The sequence below is a fragment of the Gracilinanus agilis genome, chromosome 1, assembly GCF_016433145.1.
Source record: "Gracilinanus agilis isolate LMUSP501 chromosome 1, AgileGrace, whole genome shotgun sequence".
NCBI classification, from domain to species: Eukaryota; Metazoa; Chordata; class Mammalia; order Didelphimorphia; family Didelphidae; genus Gracilinanus; species Gracilinanus agilis.
In genome coordinates, this window is record NC_058130.1 from 551711860 (window position 1) to 551731858 (window position 19999).

General features: G+C 35.9%; 1 protein-coding gene across 1 annotated transcript in view; it reads right to left on the bottom strand.

The window, feature by feature from the left end:
- The window catches only part of L3MBTL4 (L3MBTL histone methyl-lysine binding protein 4), a 435253-nt gene that overhangs the window by 299429 nt on the left and 115825 nt on the right, over window positions 1-19999 (bottom strand). Inside the window, 1 exon segment of the mRNA XM_044666781.1 lies at window positions 1558-1672. Within this exon segment, the coding sequence (XP_044522716.1) occupies window positions 1558-1672 (115 nt within the window).

The following is a 19999-nucleotide window of genomic DNA, read 5'->3' on the forward strand; positions in this document are numbered from 1 at the left end:
GCAGGAGAGGAAACATATAAGAAAAACAACTGCTTCAACGCATGGGTCGGGGTGGACATGATTGGGGATGTGGACTCGAAACTACCACACCAATGCAACCACCAACAATTTGGAAATAGGTCTTGATCAAGGACACATGACAAAACCAGTGGAAATGTGCGTCGGCCATGGGTGGGGAGAGTGCGGGGGGTGAAGGGGAAAGTAGGAGCATGAAACATGTAACCATGTTAAAAAATGATTATTAATAAATGTTTAAAAAAAAAAAAAGAAACTATGCACAGAAAAAAAAAAAAGCTGGGGTTTCTTCACTGTTCAGTCACTTCTCTGGGGTCCGGGTAGATCTACTTCCTGGGGAATCTCAAGGCCTATTTGGAAGATGATGAGCTCCCCCAGAAGGATAAAGTCAATGGTTGAGCCTCTCTTGGACCTGGCTAGAGCCCCCAGCCCCTGCCTTGGAATCTGGGGTTTGGCCTGGTAGAAGGAACTGACTTGATTAGTGCCAACCTGGGGCCCTGTTCAGCCAGCCCCACTTTCTCCTTTGGAATCCAGGCCACTGTCACCAGGCAGGGCCCATCCTCACACCACAAGGCCTCACCAAGAAAGACATGGGCCCCAGTGCATATAGACTCTGCTCCCTTCTATTCCTTCCCTCTTGCACTTTGCTGCAACCAGTCACTTGGTTTGCTGTCCCAAACCCTAAAGGCCCTGGTCGCAGGTTTAAAATTATCTGGGTAGTTCTCCTTTTCAGATTGGGGAAATAAATTCTCAATGGTGACCAAAAAATAAAAATAAAAAAATCAAGAATTGTTAGCCATTGTACACAAATACGTTCTGCAGATAGCATGCTGAAAAAAAAAAATCCTACAGGAGAATATGTACAAAGTCTACATCCCTGAGGATTAAATATATTCACTCATGCATTTGTTAATTTTTCATTCAAATATTTATCAGTAAACTATATGAGAGGCAAAGTGCTAGTGATAGGCTAGATAGAAAGACAACGAATACCCAGTTCTGAATCCCCTAAGGCTTACACACTCCAGTAGGTATACAGAGATTTGCTTCAAAAGTATAATGCAATGCACTATACTGACAAAGACGAGACCTTCACATAAAAGATGAACATTAATTTGCTTTTTCCACTCTTAAAAAATAGCATCAATGGGCAGCTGGGTAGCTCAGTGGAGTGAGAGTCAGGCCTAGAGACAGGAGGTCCTAGGTTCAAACTTGGCCTCAGTCACTTCCCAGCTGTGTGACCCTGGGCAAGTCACTTGACCCCCATTGCCCACCCTTACCAATCTTCCACCTATGAGACAATACACCAAAGTACAAGGGTTAAAAAAAAAATACCATCAAGTTTGGGTAATATTATCAAAAATCCATTCTGAATACCCTAATTTGTTATATATGACTAATCATTTCTGTTTATTGCTTTTCAATGACCCTCTACTTTTTAATCTGTTAAATAATTGGCTATTTGAAATATGAAAAAAAGTTAACCTTAAGGCTCAAAAGCATACAAGGCAATTAAAAGAAAAATGAAAAAACTGTACTTACGATATGGCACTTCTAGTGGGTGACCTGTCATATTGCACCATCCTATTGGGTGAATGTCAGGGCTATCGACATCCATCCAGTAGTCATACTTGTCGCTCCAGCCATCAAAGTGGACCTGTCAAAACATATATTTTGAATTATCAGCTTTTTGGCAGTTATATATCCAAATATCTGTGAAAAAGATTTATTAACCAGAAATTAAAATGCCAAGAGAAGAAAATTATCAAAAATATTGTCTGTGATCCAAAGGGAATAAAAAATAAAACCTTTCAAAGACACAGCAATACTCAACTATGTTTTTGTATTTTTCTATGAATAGATTCAGATGTAGATGGAATTCTCATAGAAATCAAAAGCCATTGTCATACTATCTATGTAACCAGCTATTGACTTCTCATATCATTCTTTCTTATTAAATCAAAAATAGTGACAAAACAAAACATTTTTTTATTCCCATCTAGGGCTTCACCACCTCTTTGGGTATTTTTCTTTCTCATTCTGGTCTTATTTTTTCAAACAGTGTTTCTCTTCAGTTTAGGGTTTAGTAAACCTTAGGAGTCTTTTCAGTACTCAAAAAAAAAATGTGTCATGATGATTGCATTAGGTTGGCATATAACAATCCGTGGCCTCTATGAATGTAAAAAAAAATAGTAGATGGGTCAGTTAACATCCTATATTTACCCAAGTTTAAAAAATAAATACTTGCAAATATAAAATATGGGGGAGAAATGGTTAAGCAGCATTTCTTAGGAAAGTTCTCCACACAATATATAGCGTGAGTTGGTAACCATGCCTACATCAATCAGTTGATTGAACAGAATTAAAACAGTCAAAACAAGGAGAATGATTTTCCATTATAGCTTCTAGGATAAAAACATATATGGAGTGTCCTTTCTGGTCCTGGACCCCACATTTAGGGAAAGATCTCAACTTTAGAAGATTTCTACCTTTAAAATATGAGGCACTGTCCTGTGATATGGCAAAGGGATAAGACTTGAGCAGAATCAGGAAGACTGAATGGAATTTATAGAGCTGGAGATTTACATTTGCTATCTGGACAGGTTAGGGTCTGAGGGTGAGGGCAGCTTCCTAATAATTACAGCTTTCTAAAATGTGGAACCTGAGGAAGTTGGAAAGTACCTCAGCAACCATTTAGTACAACTTGCATAAGAATCTTCACTCTAATATAATAATAAATGTACAACCAGCTTCCAATTTAAGACCTTAAAATAAAAAGGAACTCATCACTTGATGTAACTCATTCCATTTTTTCATAACTCTAATTATTCACAAGGTTTTCCTGATATCAAGCCTAAATTTCACTCTTTGCATTTTCTACCTCTTGCTACTGGTTCTGCCCTTTAGGGGCAGACAGAACAAATTTTTACTTGATAGGCTTTCCAATATCAGAAAACAGATATTATACCTCCCCTGAGTACTCTTTTTTCCAAGCTAAATATCTTCAGTGCATCTTCCTATGCTGTGGACTCAAAGCCTTTCATCATCCCCTCATTCTCTTCTTAATGCTTTTCGAGCATTTCAAAGACCTTCATAAACTGTGTTGCCCAGAACTGCACACAATACTTGAGTTAAGACAAGTGTGCCTATTACTTCTCTATTCTTCGAAGATATTCTCATCTTAATGCAGGCACAGACAGATTAATTTTTTTGGTCACACGGATGAATTATAGTGGCCTTGTCATCCACTAAAACCCATTGCTCTTTGTCAGAAAAATTTATGTTTAGCCATGTCTTATACTGTGACGTTGATTTTTTCATACCAAAGTATAAGATTTTATATTTATCCTTATTGAATTTAACCTTATTAGAGTTTTCTCAGTCCCTTATAATGCCTAGATCCCTATGTATCATGACTTTCTTTATTAGCTATCCCTCCCAGATTGCTGCCATTTTTAAAACTGGTGAACAGGCTGGCTAGCAAGTCATTGATAAAAATATTCAAAAACACAGATCCAAGCATAAGTTTTTGAGTCACCTTATAGGACTCAGCTAGGATGACATTGAGCTATTAACAACTACTCTTTTGGTAGTTGAGCCATACAGGGAGACCATTAAATAAAGATTGGCTAATCACTTATTAAAGATGTCATAGAAAGAATTTTTTCTCAGGCTTCTTTTTGATTAGATGATTTCTGAGAATCTGTGCAAAAATACCCAAAAACTCTAGTTAAAGACCACTGACAACATGGTATAGGAACGGAGTAAAAACAGATTTTATAGGACTCTAAAATAACAGGGAGGACAGGTAGTACTTCACACAGCATTTAGAATATTCCTCAGAAATTATGGCAGAATCTGGGAATCCAATGTGAGAGCTAAACTAACTAGATGGTGGTGCTAGTTACACTTCCATAAGAGCCAGGGCTCTTAAACTAGATTTGACAGGGGCTATAAACTCAGATGGGGGAAAAATACATCTTTATTTTCATTAACCTCTTACTTAAATTCTGCAATTTCCTAAATAATTAAAAATGTTAATATAAGAAGGGGTCTATATAGCCTGAATGAGACCACCAAAAGAGTTTTTGACATATGAAAGGTTAAGAATTCATTCACTAGAGTAGGGGGACAGATTGGGAAGGGCACTGGTGTACTTTTTAAAATTTTTCTTTCTTTTATTATGAATTTGACAAACACCAATATCCTTGAACATTTCCATAAATAAAAAAAAACAGAAAGAATATTGTAGATTGGCACTATGTATATCTACTATATACAGTGTAAAATACATATTACATTGAAAAAGTAATATCAATTAATCTCTGGTCATCTGTGTTATCTTTTTCAAATTCCTTCTCTCCTCTCTTCTGTCTAGATTTCAACAATTGTGTGGCATTCTTTTTTTCCTTTTGGGAGAGAGGGGGGAAGACAGCATTATCATTCCCTCCAACTTCCCTTCATCTCCTCTCAAAAGGAAAAAAAGCTTTCCTCAGAAACAATATAGTCAACCAAAACAATTAACACATTAGCCACATCTGAAAATATTGTAACATTCTGTACCAATAAGCCATTACTGTGTCACAGTGGAAAGATCGATATTGCCTTATTGTAGATCATACCTGCTATTCTTTTCTCTTTTGTTAATTATGCTTAACTGTGTTTCTTTGGGCAGCTAGGAAGTGCAGAGGATAGAGTGGCAGATTTGGAATCAAGAAGACTTACCTTCTTGAGTTCAAACCTAGCCTCAGACACTTATTACCTATGTAATCCTGGGCAGTCACTTAACCATTTTGCCTCAGTTTCCTCAACAGTAAAAAATAATTTAGAGAAGGAAATAGCAAACCACTCCAGTGTCACTGCAAAAGAAAACCCCAAATGAGTCTAATGGGTAGTGACAATAAATTACTATACTATGATGATAAAAAAAGAAAACAAACCCTGAACCTCAGAAGATCTGGATTTAAATTGAAGTTCTACTGTGGGCCCTTGAGCAAGTTTCTTTCTTTCTCTAGGCCTTGGTGTCCTCCACTCTAAAATAAAGGATTTGGCCAAGAGAATCACTGAGACTCAGCTTGAACATTCTGCCATTCTGTGATTTATATCTTTAGTCTTCTCTTAGCCTTGATTTGCAGCACATTGACCAGATCATTTATAACCTTTATTGGATCAGTTTAATCTCCTTTGATAGATTATGTTCTCAGATATTGTATAGATTTTGTGTATTAATCAATCAACATTTTAAAAATCATTTGAAAATATAAAATACTACTTAAGTACCAGAAAGAAGAGTAATCATTACCATTAGTAATACATTTATAGAGCTCAAAACCATAAACTTAGTTGTTCAATTTTTAAAAGGGGCTATATAGCATTTAAATTGCTTTAAATTTAATTCATTTTAATTAAGTTGGCATGAACTTAATTTGCTTCTGCAAATAAGTAGAATTTAATTTAGCAAGGTCACTATGATACCTGCTGGATCCAAATTCTTTATCTGGATCAGATTCAAATCAACTCTTTCCTATGACTCAGCAGTCACAACATGGATGATCAATGATGATCAGTGATATACTCGCAGGATGAGAGGAGAAATGTGTGTACAAAATCTTTATGAATTACCACTCATACTTTATCAACATTAACTCTGTCCAAATATTTATAAAATGGTATATTCCCTTTGACCCAGAAATACTACTCATTAGGTCTGCTTCCCAAGATGACTAAGGGAAAAAGAAGAAAAACCTGTATTTCCTAAAATTTATATAGCAGCAGCTCTCTTTCTGGTGGTAAAGAACGAGAAATTGAGAGGTCGGCCCCACTGACTGGGAAACAGCTAAACAAGTTGTACTCTAGGATTGTGACAGAATACTACTGTACTGTAAGAAATGATGAGCAGGTTAATTTTTAAAATACACAGAAAGACCTACATGAAATTATAAAAAGCAAAATGAATAGAACCAAGAGGGCAATATGAACAGCAAACAGAAATATTGTTTAAAGAAAAACCGTGAATGTCCACCTTCAGAGAAAGAAAAGATAAAGAGAAACATAGATGGCATAAAATATACATATAAATACATGTATATATATGTACACACACACACACACACACACACACACACACACACACACACATACACACACACACACACACACATATATGAGGCCTTCTATAGTATAGGGTGGGAAGGGAAAGAGGGAGAAATCTGGGAACTTTAATGAATTAATTTTAAAAAATTAACTCACTGAGAGTCTGGTGGATGAGGGGCAGGTGGGCAGACAACCCAATAAGTAAAACATCAAAAACAGTTGACGGACAGACAATGGATGGATAGAACATAGAAGAGGCGCAATAGTATTGTAGAACAGAGCCCTGCTTAGGGATGAGATTGGACCCAGGGCCTTCCAACCCTGGCTTTCTGGTCCTATGTTATTCTTGACTTTCTGCCAGATCAAAGTTTAATCTTTAACAAGGTTTACTTGTTAAATAAGGCATCACCTTCACATGGCTCTTAAGAAATCCCTCATTCCATTTCTCTTAATGTCTCTATCCCCTATGCTGCCCCGTGCTAAAACTCCTGTTCTCTATTTGCTTCTATTCCATTCAAAGCATAAGAGGCCTTTCCTGATCCCTCTACCTATTGCTGTTGCTTCTACCCTCCTCCCTCTTCCCAAATAGGATCATTCTTATTTTAGAAATTTAAATTTGATGACATTATATAAATTTTATAACATTATATAATCAATAATACACAAACATATATAAACAAAACCTTACCTCCTACCTTATCAATTCTAAGACAGAAAAGCAGCAAAAGCTAGGAACACAAGGTTAAGGGACTTGCCCAAAGTCATGTGGCTAGGAATTGAGCTAGATTTGAACCCAGGTCCTCCCAAGGTAGGCCCAATTCTCTAATCACTGGGCCAGTTAGCTGTCCCACTTGGTATATTTTTTATTGATTCATCTGTTTGCATGTTTGTTACCAAAAAAAAAAAAGAAGCAATTCAAAGGCAGGAATTGTTTTAATTTTTACCTTGGTAGATGGTATAATATGCTAAAAATGGAGTCAAGAAGATCTCAGTTGAAATTTTGCCTCAGATATTTAGGCACTCTGTAACTCGAGGCAAGTCACCGAACTCCTTTTTACCTCAGTTTCTTCCTCTGCAAACTTGGGGTGGAAGTGTATGGGGTGGGGGTGGGGAGTCCTTATGGTCCCTCTTAGCTCTAACTTTGTCATTCTATGAGCTCTTGGGCAGGACACATAGTAAGCATTTAATGAATGTTTGATGGTCGATGTCTCTTTTTTTCCCAACCAGTGACCCTTCTGGACTTCACCACCACAGCCTGGGAATTCCTTCATCCTGCAAGATCACTGGAGGCTGAAACACCCCATTCATCAATACTCTCTGCCCTGCCAATTCTTCATTTCTCACTTGGCTACCATTTCTCTACTGAAAGACTTTCCCTATCCCAACCCCCTTCAATTTCCTCTGGTCTCCATTCTGTAAATTCATTCAGGGCCAAAACTGTATTTTTCTTATTTGCATTTTATCACTTAGAATGGCACAGACAGGTGCTTAAAAAATTCTCCCACTAATCCATAGCCACACTCCTATTTTAAGTCCAATCACTAAATGTAATCTCTCTGATTATCTGTCTGTTTCTCTCATCCCCTTCCCTCCTCTCCCCTCTCTCTCCTCTTCCATACCTTCTAGGGACAGTATAATTGTTAAATAGCTAAACTCATCATCAAAATTATCACAACAGCTTACGATACCAATAAGTCATTTGCTGCCTGGCTTTGCAGGGAATCATTAAGGCACTAAGAAATGCAAGTGAGGCACTAGTGTTGTAAACCACTCTGAAACATGACTTTTGCTTCATTTATTAGACATACACTTTGGGATTTTCTGTTTGCTCTGGGATTTTTTTGGAAAGAATGGAGTTGGAAGTTGCCTAAATCTGTGATTTCCTACAGTATGCCAAGGGTTCTACAACACACAGTTTTATAGTGGCTTCCTCAAAGTGATGCAGTATGGATCAAAAGCTGAGACCTAAACCTAGATTTTCTTGATGCGGAAGGAGGCCCAATATCTAATACACTAAGCTGCCTATCACAGGGTCTTAGTCATAATTAACATTATTTAGCATCTGAACTGAACATTTCTTTATATTTTTTGAATAAATTCTAGGTTACTCTTGAACTAGAAATGTTAAATTTCAAAAAAGGACTCCTACATTTGTTTCTATGATATCTTTAAATGTTCCAAAGTTTGGGCATTATAAGTGATTATAATTTTATGACTGATATTCTTTAAGGAAGGAAAGCATTAAAGTGCAAATAATCTCAAAATTAGTTTACATCTGTAAACATTTTTATGATATTTGTGGACATATCAACATTTCAACCCCAATAAGCAATGACAATGAAGGCCATACATTTCAGGGTAAATAAGCTTCTGGGGCTATGTCAGGGGCAATGACCTCTTCTGACAAAAACACTTTTCCTTGTTATCACTTCACTAGAAACTTTCAGTTATGTCTCACTATTGAGAAAAATCTCTTGATTAATTGCAAGAAGTCTGAGTTTCCTCTCTCACTTTGAACCTTTATTAAATCACTAAAGATTTTATGCTAAGTCACACACATTAAAATTCACAGAACTAAGTTTTTGCAAAATCTGTAGAAGCAATCTCCACAGCAAAATGGATGACTATTTTACATCTATCTTTGGGATACTTAACCACTGTTCTCATTACAACACTGTGAATAATAAGTATGAATTTATCTGAAAGCATGAATTGGTCACTTTTTATTTAAAAATTAAATTAAAATTTGTTCATACTCCTGGCATAGAACTGGTTAGTATAATAAAATATTTCTAGACATTGAATTCTTAATTGGCTGTAAAATTAAAATGTATCTTTACTCCAAAACATCTTTTCAATATCTTGCCTCAATATCTAAATTCAACTCAGCAACCTGATTCTTTCTAAATCCTTGGAACTGACATTCTCAATAATGCAATATAAGGATTTAAATTTTAAACAGTAGAATAGCCTTTTTTAACCTTTAAATTTATCTTTCTCCCCACCAAAACACACAATACTAAATAAAGACTTTCCCATGAGAGTCTACTTTTACTTCCTCATCTATTCATTTATGTTTGTTGTCCCAAGAGCTGAAAACCTCATTAATCCATCTTTTTTAATAGAAAAATGACTATCTGAAAACGTCCTATTCATTAAACACATCTATATTTCTCTTATTCTCTCTTAAAATTCATATTTTATCTGAACATCCCTTAAAACATTCATCCTATATATCTTCCCCCTTCATTGGCTAAACTTTCTTGAAAAAGTCATCTACAGCTGATACCTATGCTTTGCTTTCTCTCACTTTCTTTCTAAATGTTTTCAATACAGTTCCTGATCTCATCATTCAACTGAAGCTGCTCTCTCCAAAGGAACAAATATCTCAAATGCCAAATCCAAAAGCCCTTTTTCAACCTTGATCATCCTTGACTTTGCTGTAAACTTTGAAACTGCTGATCACATTCTCCTGGATAATTTCACTTCACTCAAGAATTTTGCAATCCTGACCTAAATTATCATCCTACCTATCTGATAGCTCCTTTTCAATGTCCTTTTGCTGTTTTTTCTTCTAATTTTCCTGTTTACCTTAGGTGTCACCCAAAGCTTTTATCCTGTGCCCTCTTTCCTTTTCACTCTATATTATCTTACTAGGTGATCTCATCAGCTCCCATGGGTTCAATTATCATCTATCTGCAGATGATTTCCAGATCCATATATCTAGCCATAGTCGCCTTCCTGAGTGACAGTTGTGTTTCTCCAATTGCCGATCACACATTTTAAATAGGATGTTCATTAGATATCTCAAATTCCACAAACCCAAACAGAATTGTTCACCCCTAAAAGCTCCCCTCTACTAAACATAGCAATTAGTGTCCACAGTATCACCATCCCTATGTATCCTCCCAGGCACGCAGGCCCACAATCTTGGAGTCATACTTTTTTTTCTTTTAAACCCTCGCCTTCTGTCTTAGAATGCATACTAATATCAATTCAAAGAAGCAGTAAGGTCTAGGAAATTATGATTAAGTGACTTTCCCAGAGCCAAGGACCTGAGAAGTGACTGAGGTCAGATTTGAACCCAGGTTCTCTAAACTCTGGGACTTGGACTCTTCCCCTATTCTCTTTAGCAACCCTTGATGTTATAATTGATTGTAATTCTCATTCACCTCATGTATCCAAACCATTCCCAAGTTCTATTACCTACTCAAATTCTTCTTTTTTCCCTTCTGTCTACTCAAATAGCCATCACTTTAGAATAAGCTCTCATCACATCTCACCTGGACTCTTGCCACAGCTTTCTAATCACCCTCATATAATACTTATCTACACTCTGTGAGCACATGGATATATTAAAAATATGTGATTTCTTATTTATAAGTTGTCTTCTCCATTAGAAAGCATACTCTTTGAAGGAAGGGGCCATTTTCTGGCTTTTTTTGTATTAGGAAAGGAATATGCTTTTGCACTTAACTAAAATACTAGTACATAGCTAATGCCTAATAATGCTTATTGAATAACTAACAATTCAATTGAGCAATTTAGAAATATTCAGGGGATTAAAAATTCCAAGTGTAAAGATGTTTCGATCCAGAGTCTGTCTCGACTTCAGGAATCCTAAGAAAAATGCTTAGGAACATTTCTCGCTTTAGTGTTAATGCAGAAGGTGAGGGGTTGGCTATAAACAGCCAGGGAGCCACTCAAGTATTAAAAGATTACAACAGAAACATCGAATTTCTTTTCAAATCATTTATTATTTTATGATGAAAAGTTGCCACCTTTTCCTTAGATATATAGTATTATTAGGCACAAGAAATAGCAATTGTTGGCATAAAGATATCATTTTATTAAAATGCAATACTATCGAGCAATCAAAATAAGTGTGGGCAAGACAAAGATTAAAGTTTTAATTTAGAATATTTACCTTTTAAATGAAATTTTCTTTAAAAAAGTGAAATGTTTCACTGATATCATTTAAAAAGAATGCATACTAATATCAATTCAAAGAAGCAGTAAGGTCTAGGCAATTAGGATTAAGTAGCTTAATACTAATTTAATCTCAAGATTAAAACAAAATATTCAGCTATTGTCTGCATTTTTCTGTTCAGCAAATGTCAAATTCAATAGTTTATATTTAAATACTTATAGTTTTCTTAATGTGCAACTTAGATCAAAACTTGAAAAGAAATGTAGGTTGAGAGATATACTTTGTTAATAAGTAGCAAATAAGGTAACCTTAAAATGGGGATCAGAACGGGCTGTAGATTTTTGTTCCTGTATCATTTTCTGGTGTTTACTTAGACTGGTTCTCTTGCTCTGAACCATGTAATTTATCCAACTGACTGCAGGAGTTTTCTATTTGTCTTTCTTGTGTAAGTGAATAATTACCTGAACCACAGCAATGACTCCTGAAGATTAATTAAATCGCTAATGATTTCAAAGAATTGTGGGAAACACTGAATAACTTTCTGGTTACTAAGAATGAATGATTGTTTACACAAAACAAATTGGTTTGAGTTTTTATTTTTTAAACATTTCTGCATTTGCAATTCATTAAGGAGGCAGTACACTACCATTTATCTCAAAACAGATCTAATTTGGAGGTAGGTGTAGAGCTGGAAGGGACTTAAGAGAGAAGATGTATTGATGGCCCTCACAGGTGAAGTGACTGGTACAGGATAGTAAGCCCCACGATCCAGCCTTAAGTCTAGGTTCTCTATCATTCCACAAAAAAACAAAAACAAAACCAAAAAAAAAAACCACTAGTCTAGGAATCCAAAGTACTCCTTCCAGTCAAACATTTCAATTAATATTTGCTTTATGGCAAAATTATAATCTAAAGAAAGTGCTGTGTAGGCCATAACACTATAGAAATGTGAGCTAGTAATCAAAGTCTATCCCTTTATTTATCAAGTATATTAAAACTAGCTACCATAATCTGCTTAAAGACCAGCTGTTTACTTTTCCTTTATTTTTTTATTCCATTTTATTTTATTTTAAGATCCAAATTATCTCCCTCCCCACTTTACTCCCACCCACTGAGAAATCAAGAAAAACAAAGCCTGTTACCAATATATATACTCAAGCAAAACAAATTTCTGCATTAGACAAAGACAAAAATAAAAATATTTCATTCTGAACTGAGTCCATCACCCACCCTCTCAAACTGGAAGTGGATAGTATGTTTTTGTCATAAGGCCCCTGGCAATGTGGTTGGTTACACTGTGTGGATCAGGTCCCAAGTCCTTAAAAGTTGTTGTTACAGTATTATTATTGTATAAATTTGTTCTCCTGGTTCTGTCCATCTCACTTTGCCTCAGTTCATATAAGTCTCCCCAGATTTATCTGAAATCAGCCCCTTCATCATTTCTTGCAAGCACAATAGTATTCATATACCACAATTTGTTCAACTATTTTCCAATTAAGGGGCACTCCTTCAGTTTCCAAATCTTTGCTAGGATGAAGAGAGCTTCCTTTTGTATGTATCTGGGTCCTTTACTTCTTTCTTTGATCTCTTTGGGGCATAGATCTATAAGGGGAACTACTGGATCAAAGGGTATACACTGTTTAATAGCTTTCTGGAACATCAGCTATTTACCTTTCAACAAAAACTCTAGAAATTGGATTTATTTTTTTCTCTTTCTGCCTCTTCAAACAATTAAGATCTAAAGATGGTTTCTTGGTAAATTCTCAAGCAAAAGGAAACTTTAAAATATGGCCATTGTCTTTCATATGTTGCTCCCTTATTGCCATTACATACACACACACACACACACACACACACACACACACACACACACACACACACACACATATATCTTAAAATAATTATCTTATTCAGAAAGAGCATCAACTTGCATTATAGGAGGGAATTTCCTTACCATAGAGTTAGTTCCCTATATCTAGGAAATTACACATCATCTAGGCCCTATCCCTATCCCTATGTCTTCCCAAGTAGTTAACATGCTTTGATGTCTTTCCTTCATATTTCTGTTGTAATGAATTATACATGCACACATGTTATCTTCATATTCAGGCTTAGTCTAAGCCTTAAAAAGAATATCAAAGTATTATAGTTTATTATTATACATTTATTCATAGTACCTTCCTCACAACAACATCATCATCACTTTTTTTGGAAAAAGACAAAGACGTTAATTGACTTGACCAAAGTCACACAGCAAGTAAGAATTTAAGCTGAGATTCCAAACCAGATGTCCCAGCTCCAATCCCAGCATTCCTCCCCCCACAGAGTACGGCCATTTTAGCCAAGAAAAGGTCCTGTATCTGGAACTTGCACTATCTTGCAGACACTCCGCTTCTAATCAATTTGCATTCCTGAACACCCACTCCTGCCCTACCTACATCATAACTACTCTTTTTATACTTCTGGCTGTCCTTGGCGCAGATGTTGAGTCACATATTGTGTCAAATCTAAGATATCTCACTACTCTCATTTTCTTTGACAGACAAGCCTACCAGTATTTAACAGTTAAAAACAGGAATGTATTTCAGGATTCTGAAACCCAATGATAATACTCATGATAATGAGTCTAGCAACTAGCTTGGAAATTAGGTTAATGCCACAGATGCAAAATTAATGAGATTTCAAATGAGTTTTAAATTATTTGGCATCAACTGGAAGTTTAGTACATACATCTAATGCTCTACTGGAAAGATGTGACAGACCAATGGCATGTAAGGAAAGAACAGGAAGGAATGAATCATCACTTGGCATGTTGGTCCTCTCTAATTCTAGCCCAGTCTTCAGCGTGATAGCCATTTTTCAAGGGTGGCCATGGCTGCCACTTACAATTGATAAAAATAAAATAAATGAAAAGGCAGAAGAGCCCAGAACTCAGGAACAGTACCTCACTTCACTCCCCAATACCTGTTTCCAACCTGCCCCTGCAGAGAGCCACTGTCTAGAGAAGCAAACCTTGTGGAGCTTCAACATGGCAATTTCTAGTAAATGTGCTGTTGCTCCTGCCTCCTCAGGAACCATAGCTACTGAAGACTCAGTAAAGAAAGGTCAGGATGCCAAATTCCCTGNGAAAAGAAGGAAGGAAGGAAGGAAGGAAGGAAGGAAGGAAGGAAGGAAGGAAGGAAGGAAGGAAGGAAAGGAAACAGGTCCTGGTAACATCTTTGGGTCAAATGAAGACTGCTACATCCCTTACAGTATAGTAGAGTCATATCTGCTTTATCATCTATTCATTTTAATAATTGCAACATGAACTTGAAAATAGAGACATCATTATTATACATCACTAATCTGAAACTAAGCATAGTAGAAAATATCTTATTATAGTTTAGTATTTATACAGTCAAAAAGGTAATTAACAAATTACCAAACACAATGATAAAATCTAATAGCTGTCAAATTTTGAAAGGAACATCTTTGGACTTAAAATACTGACCCCAAATTCAGTTTCATATTCTATCCTACAATCTTTGTCCTACAATAACTCCTCAATACAACTTCTGAGCATTCATTTGCTTAAGATTCTTCAATGTTTATTTATTATACATTTCTCATCCTAGCATCCAGGTATTCAATAATATAGCTCTCATTAAGTCATAGAATTTCATATCCTAAAACTCTACAAACTTCTGATTACAGGAAAACAGGTTTCTTCAAAGTCCCTGGATGATAGCCTATTCATTCCTACCTTACTGCCTTCATTAATCACAATACACATATCTATAACACTTTAAATTTGCAAAGTACAATCTTCTGAGGTATTGTTATTCTTGCCATTTATAGATAAGTAATCTCTTTATTTCAGTTTCCTCATCTGTAAAATGAGCTGGAGAAGAAAACAAGTATCTTCACTAAGAAAACCCCACATGGGGTCACAAAGAATAAGACAATGCTGAAATGACTAATCAACAACCACAAAGACTCAGAGAGGATAACTTATCCATGCTCACACAACTTGTCAGTCACGTTATTGTAAATATTAAATGAAGAATACAATTAGAATGCTGGGTAAAACTTTAGGTGCTATGTAAAAATAAGGCATCATCACAAAGGGTAGTATTAGAAACAAAATAGAAACTACTTTCCTATTGTGTTATAAAATCACAGTCATCTGTGCCTGGCATAGTGCATATTTCTTGTGATCTCACCAAGTTACAGAAAAGAAACTAAACTGTAAAAGGGACAAGGAACCCATTGTGAGATAAGATTAGAAAGATCAGAAGCTTCCAGTCCAAGAAGAAATCTAAAAGTGAATAAAAATGAATGAAATAAATGAAAATCTACAAAATGATAATGGCTTGGCTTAATTTTTTTTAATTGGATTAAATATTGGATTACTTTACCAAAATTAAGTTAACAGGGAAACTAGAATTCTCTGGAGTATAACTTTTCAGGGCTGACTTCATTACATTCTTCCATAATATGTCTCAGTGTTGCTGTCAGAGGTAAGAAAATGTGTTGGATGGAGTAGGAGGCAGTTATTTCTATAGGAACAATGTTATGATTTGTGATTGAGGATATGTGCTTTTTAAAAAAGTAAAAATTATAGTTGGATTTCATAATGTTATATTATAGAATGATGGGATTTAGTTGGAATTGGGAGGGGGAATTATTAGTACATCTAAAGAGAAATCTAAGGAAGACAGTGTACTGTGCTAAGAGAACAGAAATTAGAGTGAGACTACTTCGGTTTGAATTATATTTTTGCTAATCTGACTGTGTGAATGAGGACAGCTGGGTGGTATAGTGGTTAGAGAGCCAGCGCTGGAGATAAGAGGTTTTTGGTTCAAATGTGAACTCACACACTTCCTAGCTGTGTGACCCTAGATAAGTCACTTAACTCCCATTGCACAGCCCTTATCACTCTTCTGCCTTGAAACCAATACACAGTACATGCGGATTTTAAAAAATAATAATAATTACTGTTTGACCTTAGACAAGTCATATATTCTAGGTCTCAGTTTCTACATTTATAAAATTAATGGAGTTTGATTAAGTGATCTCTAAGGTCTCTAGATCTATGATTCTATAAACCCAAGTATTTTTAAGGCTATTATGTAGAATGGGGCATAGATTCTTCTACTTAACTCCAGAAAGCAGAACTAGGCTTAAACACAGAAGGTGAGTGAGTTGGACTCTAAGGAAATATGCAGTCCAAACTAGAGCCCTGAAAGGCATCGACTTTATAACATATCCAATAAAAAAGATCAGGAGAGAGTACAGTGGGATTTTCAATTCCTTAATACTTGAAGCTATTGTTCTCAAAGTAGCCATAGATCATGTTAGCTTTTTTTTTTTTTTTTTTTTTTTGCTGAAACATCAAACTTACAGTCTACTAAAACTCCAAATCTCTCTAAGAAGAGATGCAATCAAACCATATCTCCTTCATCCTATGAACTTACAAGTGAATCTCGTTTTCATACCCAAGTGAAAAACTTTAATTGGTAGAAATTGCAGAGAAAACAATTTTGGCTTAATGAAAGAAAGCTTCCTAAAAATTAGTTATCTAAAAATGAGGTAGGCTATCTAAGGAGGTGATGGGTCTTCCCTCTCTAGACCAACCAATCCACCAGTCAATATAAGTGCCTACTCAGGACATGGTGGCACAGGATATAAAGTGCCAGGCTTAGAATGAAGAAGATTCATCTTATGAGTTCAAATCTGTCTTCATACACTTAACTGCTGAATAACCCTGGGCAAGACACTTGCCCTTTTTTTCCTCATTTCCTCATCTGTCAAATGAGCTGGAGAACAAAAAAGGCAAATTACTCTAGTATATTTGCCAAGGAAACTCCAAATGAGGTCACGAAGAGACACAGACACACAGACACACAGACACTTGGCATTGTCTTGAGTCCTAGAGATAAAAAGACAAAGAAGAAACAGTTGATGCTCTCAAAAAGCCATTTTCATTTAGGAAAGAAAACAAGAACAAGAACATATATACTATATATACACATATATGTATAGACAAAATAGATATGCTTCTTTGGGATGAATAAACCTCTTACAAGCTTCAAACTGAGGGTCATATGATGAGTGGCACCCATTTATGAAGACAATTATGGTCTTTGAAGTTTGTTTATTCCTCTGTCAGTCACTCCATGACATAAGCAGACACAGACTTAGGAAGGAGTATTAGAGATGAGTCGAATTCAATCTCAGCATTTTAGAGGAGACTGAGGCTTCACAGCAGGGATGGAGGAGAGGTCCCATGGTCAATGGGAGTTAGCAGCACCTGATTTTTAACCCAAGTTCTTTGACTACAAAGTTCACGTGAGCAAGCAAGAGACTCAAACATTTATTGTGTTCACATGGTTCATTTCAGTCTAGCTCAGCTCTCAGATGTTTTTCACTTAATTTCTGATCCTGTTCTCTAACCCACTTTCACCTTCCCTTAAATCTGTGTGCGTCTTTGATCCTCACTCTGTCTCTCATGTCACTGTGATCTTTCAAGTTATTCTAAATGCTGCTTTCATCTTTTCTTCTGTCTTCCTTACAGCTCCAATTCTGTGGCTGCTGTAAAATTACATCATTCTTAGGAGACATGTTTTCACAGAAGCCAAAAAGAATTGCAACTTGAAAACAACATAAGCCAGGGACAAGAATTTATCTGAGGGCTGTAAGCCACTCATGATCTTTCTTTACGTCCCTATTTAGATCTCCAAGTTTGGTTCAGTTCCCCCTCATGCTGATCTGATTTATATCCATATTAATGGAAGGATAAATTATACCTTCGTTAAGCAATTCTATATTGTTCGGAATACATTTTCATCTTTCCCAGTATCTTAAGCCCTATTCTTCTGACTATATTTTTTGACCTCATTCTGTACCTTGTGAAACATCCACAATGCTCTGAGATCATAATAAATAATTCAAATAAAATGAATAATCTTTTGCCTAAAAATAACTGTTTTTCTATTGTCTTTTTGTTATAGTTCCCTATGTTCTTTTTTTTCTTCCTTCTTCTAGCCTGGACTATTCCAAATTTCTGTAAATCTGCACTCAAATGAAAATTACATTAGAAAAGAACTTTAAGACAAATATCTACAGTCATTAGAGAGTTTATGAAGTAGGCAATAGAAAGGGCATTAACTCCATTTTATAGATGGGAAAGCTCAGTCTTAAGAGAGATAAAAATGACTTATCCAACGTGACACAAGTAATAAGGTACGGAGAAGGTATTTTGTGAAGAAGGTAGATGAATGTAAGAACTAAGAGGATGAGGAAATGTCTTCTCCCCTCTAGATACTGTCACCTCTGAGGCCAAGGAAATAGAGATAAGGAGTTTGTTCTTCCCTCCTCAATGGTAACAAGAAGATAAAAAAAAAAAAACAAAAAAAAACTAATCCCTTTGTGAAAAGGATCTAACCTGCACCATCCTAGGGATTCCATGACAACATAGGGAATTCTGCTAAGACTAATCAGAAGAAAAATATTTCCCAAAGGAATAAATTTGACTTTTAACAACTCATGTGAGTCCAAGATTTTTATACTTCCCCATGTCCATCCTGCCACAGAATGCCACTGCTTAGCTGTGTATTCTAAGTGAGCCTAAAAAGCTGCAAATGCTCAGTCTGTACTATAAGAAGGTAAAGAAGGCATCAGGAATCAGTCTAGGATAAAGGATTACTAAGTTTCTTTTCCTTTCAGAATACTTACATAGCACACTTAAGGAACCCAGGCTGGGAAACTACCATATCAATTTATATCCAAATCAGGCTATACCTCAAAAGCAGGTGCCATGCTTTGTAATAAGCAATTCATTAAATACATGAAAATAAACAACTTTTCTTGGTTTTAACATAATGAATTGCTATGCACTGTAAACTGACAAAGAATTTTAATGTTGATTAAAATGGCTATTAGACTGGGTGGTCACATTAAGCTTCTCAGAAATTATTGAAAAGTAGTGCTCATTAAAAACCAGTAGAGCCTCAACCAATCAACTCAATTTCAACAATCTATTAAATGTCCAAAATGGGGGAGGGAGGATATAGTTCCTAATCTCAAGAAACGTCTATTTATAGATCATGGACCAACCCTTTCAAGCCAAAGGGAACTTAAGAGGCCATTAAGACTAATCCCATTCTTTTCAAGATGAGAAGAGACATGAAGAGAAGTTAAATGATTACACAGACATAGGATATCTAGGGCAGGATTTGAACTTAGCCCTTCCTGAGTTCACACTCAAAACTCACTGACAGGGACAGCTGGGTAGCTCAGTGGATTGAGAGCCAGGCCTAGAGACAGGAGGTCCTAGGTTCAAATCCGGCCTCAGACACTTCCCAGCTGTGTGACCCTGGGCAAGTCACTTGACCCCCATTGCCTACCCTTGCCAATCTTCCACCTATTAAGTCAATACACAGAAGTTAAGGGTTTAAAATAAAAAAAATCATTCTCAAAACTCACTGACAGATGAGCATTTCCTTTCCTCTGGCCCCCTCTTTAAAAAGTTTGCCCATCACTGCTCTACTCCATTTAGTAGTCACTAATATAAAAAGACACTATTTACACAAATATAGATACATATATATATATAGATAGATAGATAGATATAGATATATAGATATATATATAGATACATACATATATATGTAGGCAGTTTTCCTTAGTGGACAGAGATCATCTTTCCTTAGTGGAGAGCTCACCCCAGAATCAGGATGACATTGCTTCAGATGCTGCCTGACACAAAATGGCTATGTAATCTTGGACAAATGAACTTAACTTTTCAGCACCCCAAGGCAACTTTCCTTTCTATCTTTTTGTTTTTTTAAACCCTTGCTTTCTGTTTTAGGATCAATACTGAGTACTAGTTGTAAGACAGAAGAACAGTAGAGGCTAGGTAATTAGAGTTAGGCGACTTGCCCAGTCATATAGCTAGGAAGTGTCTGAGTTAAAATTTGA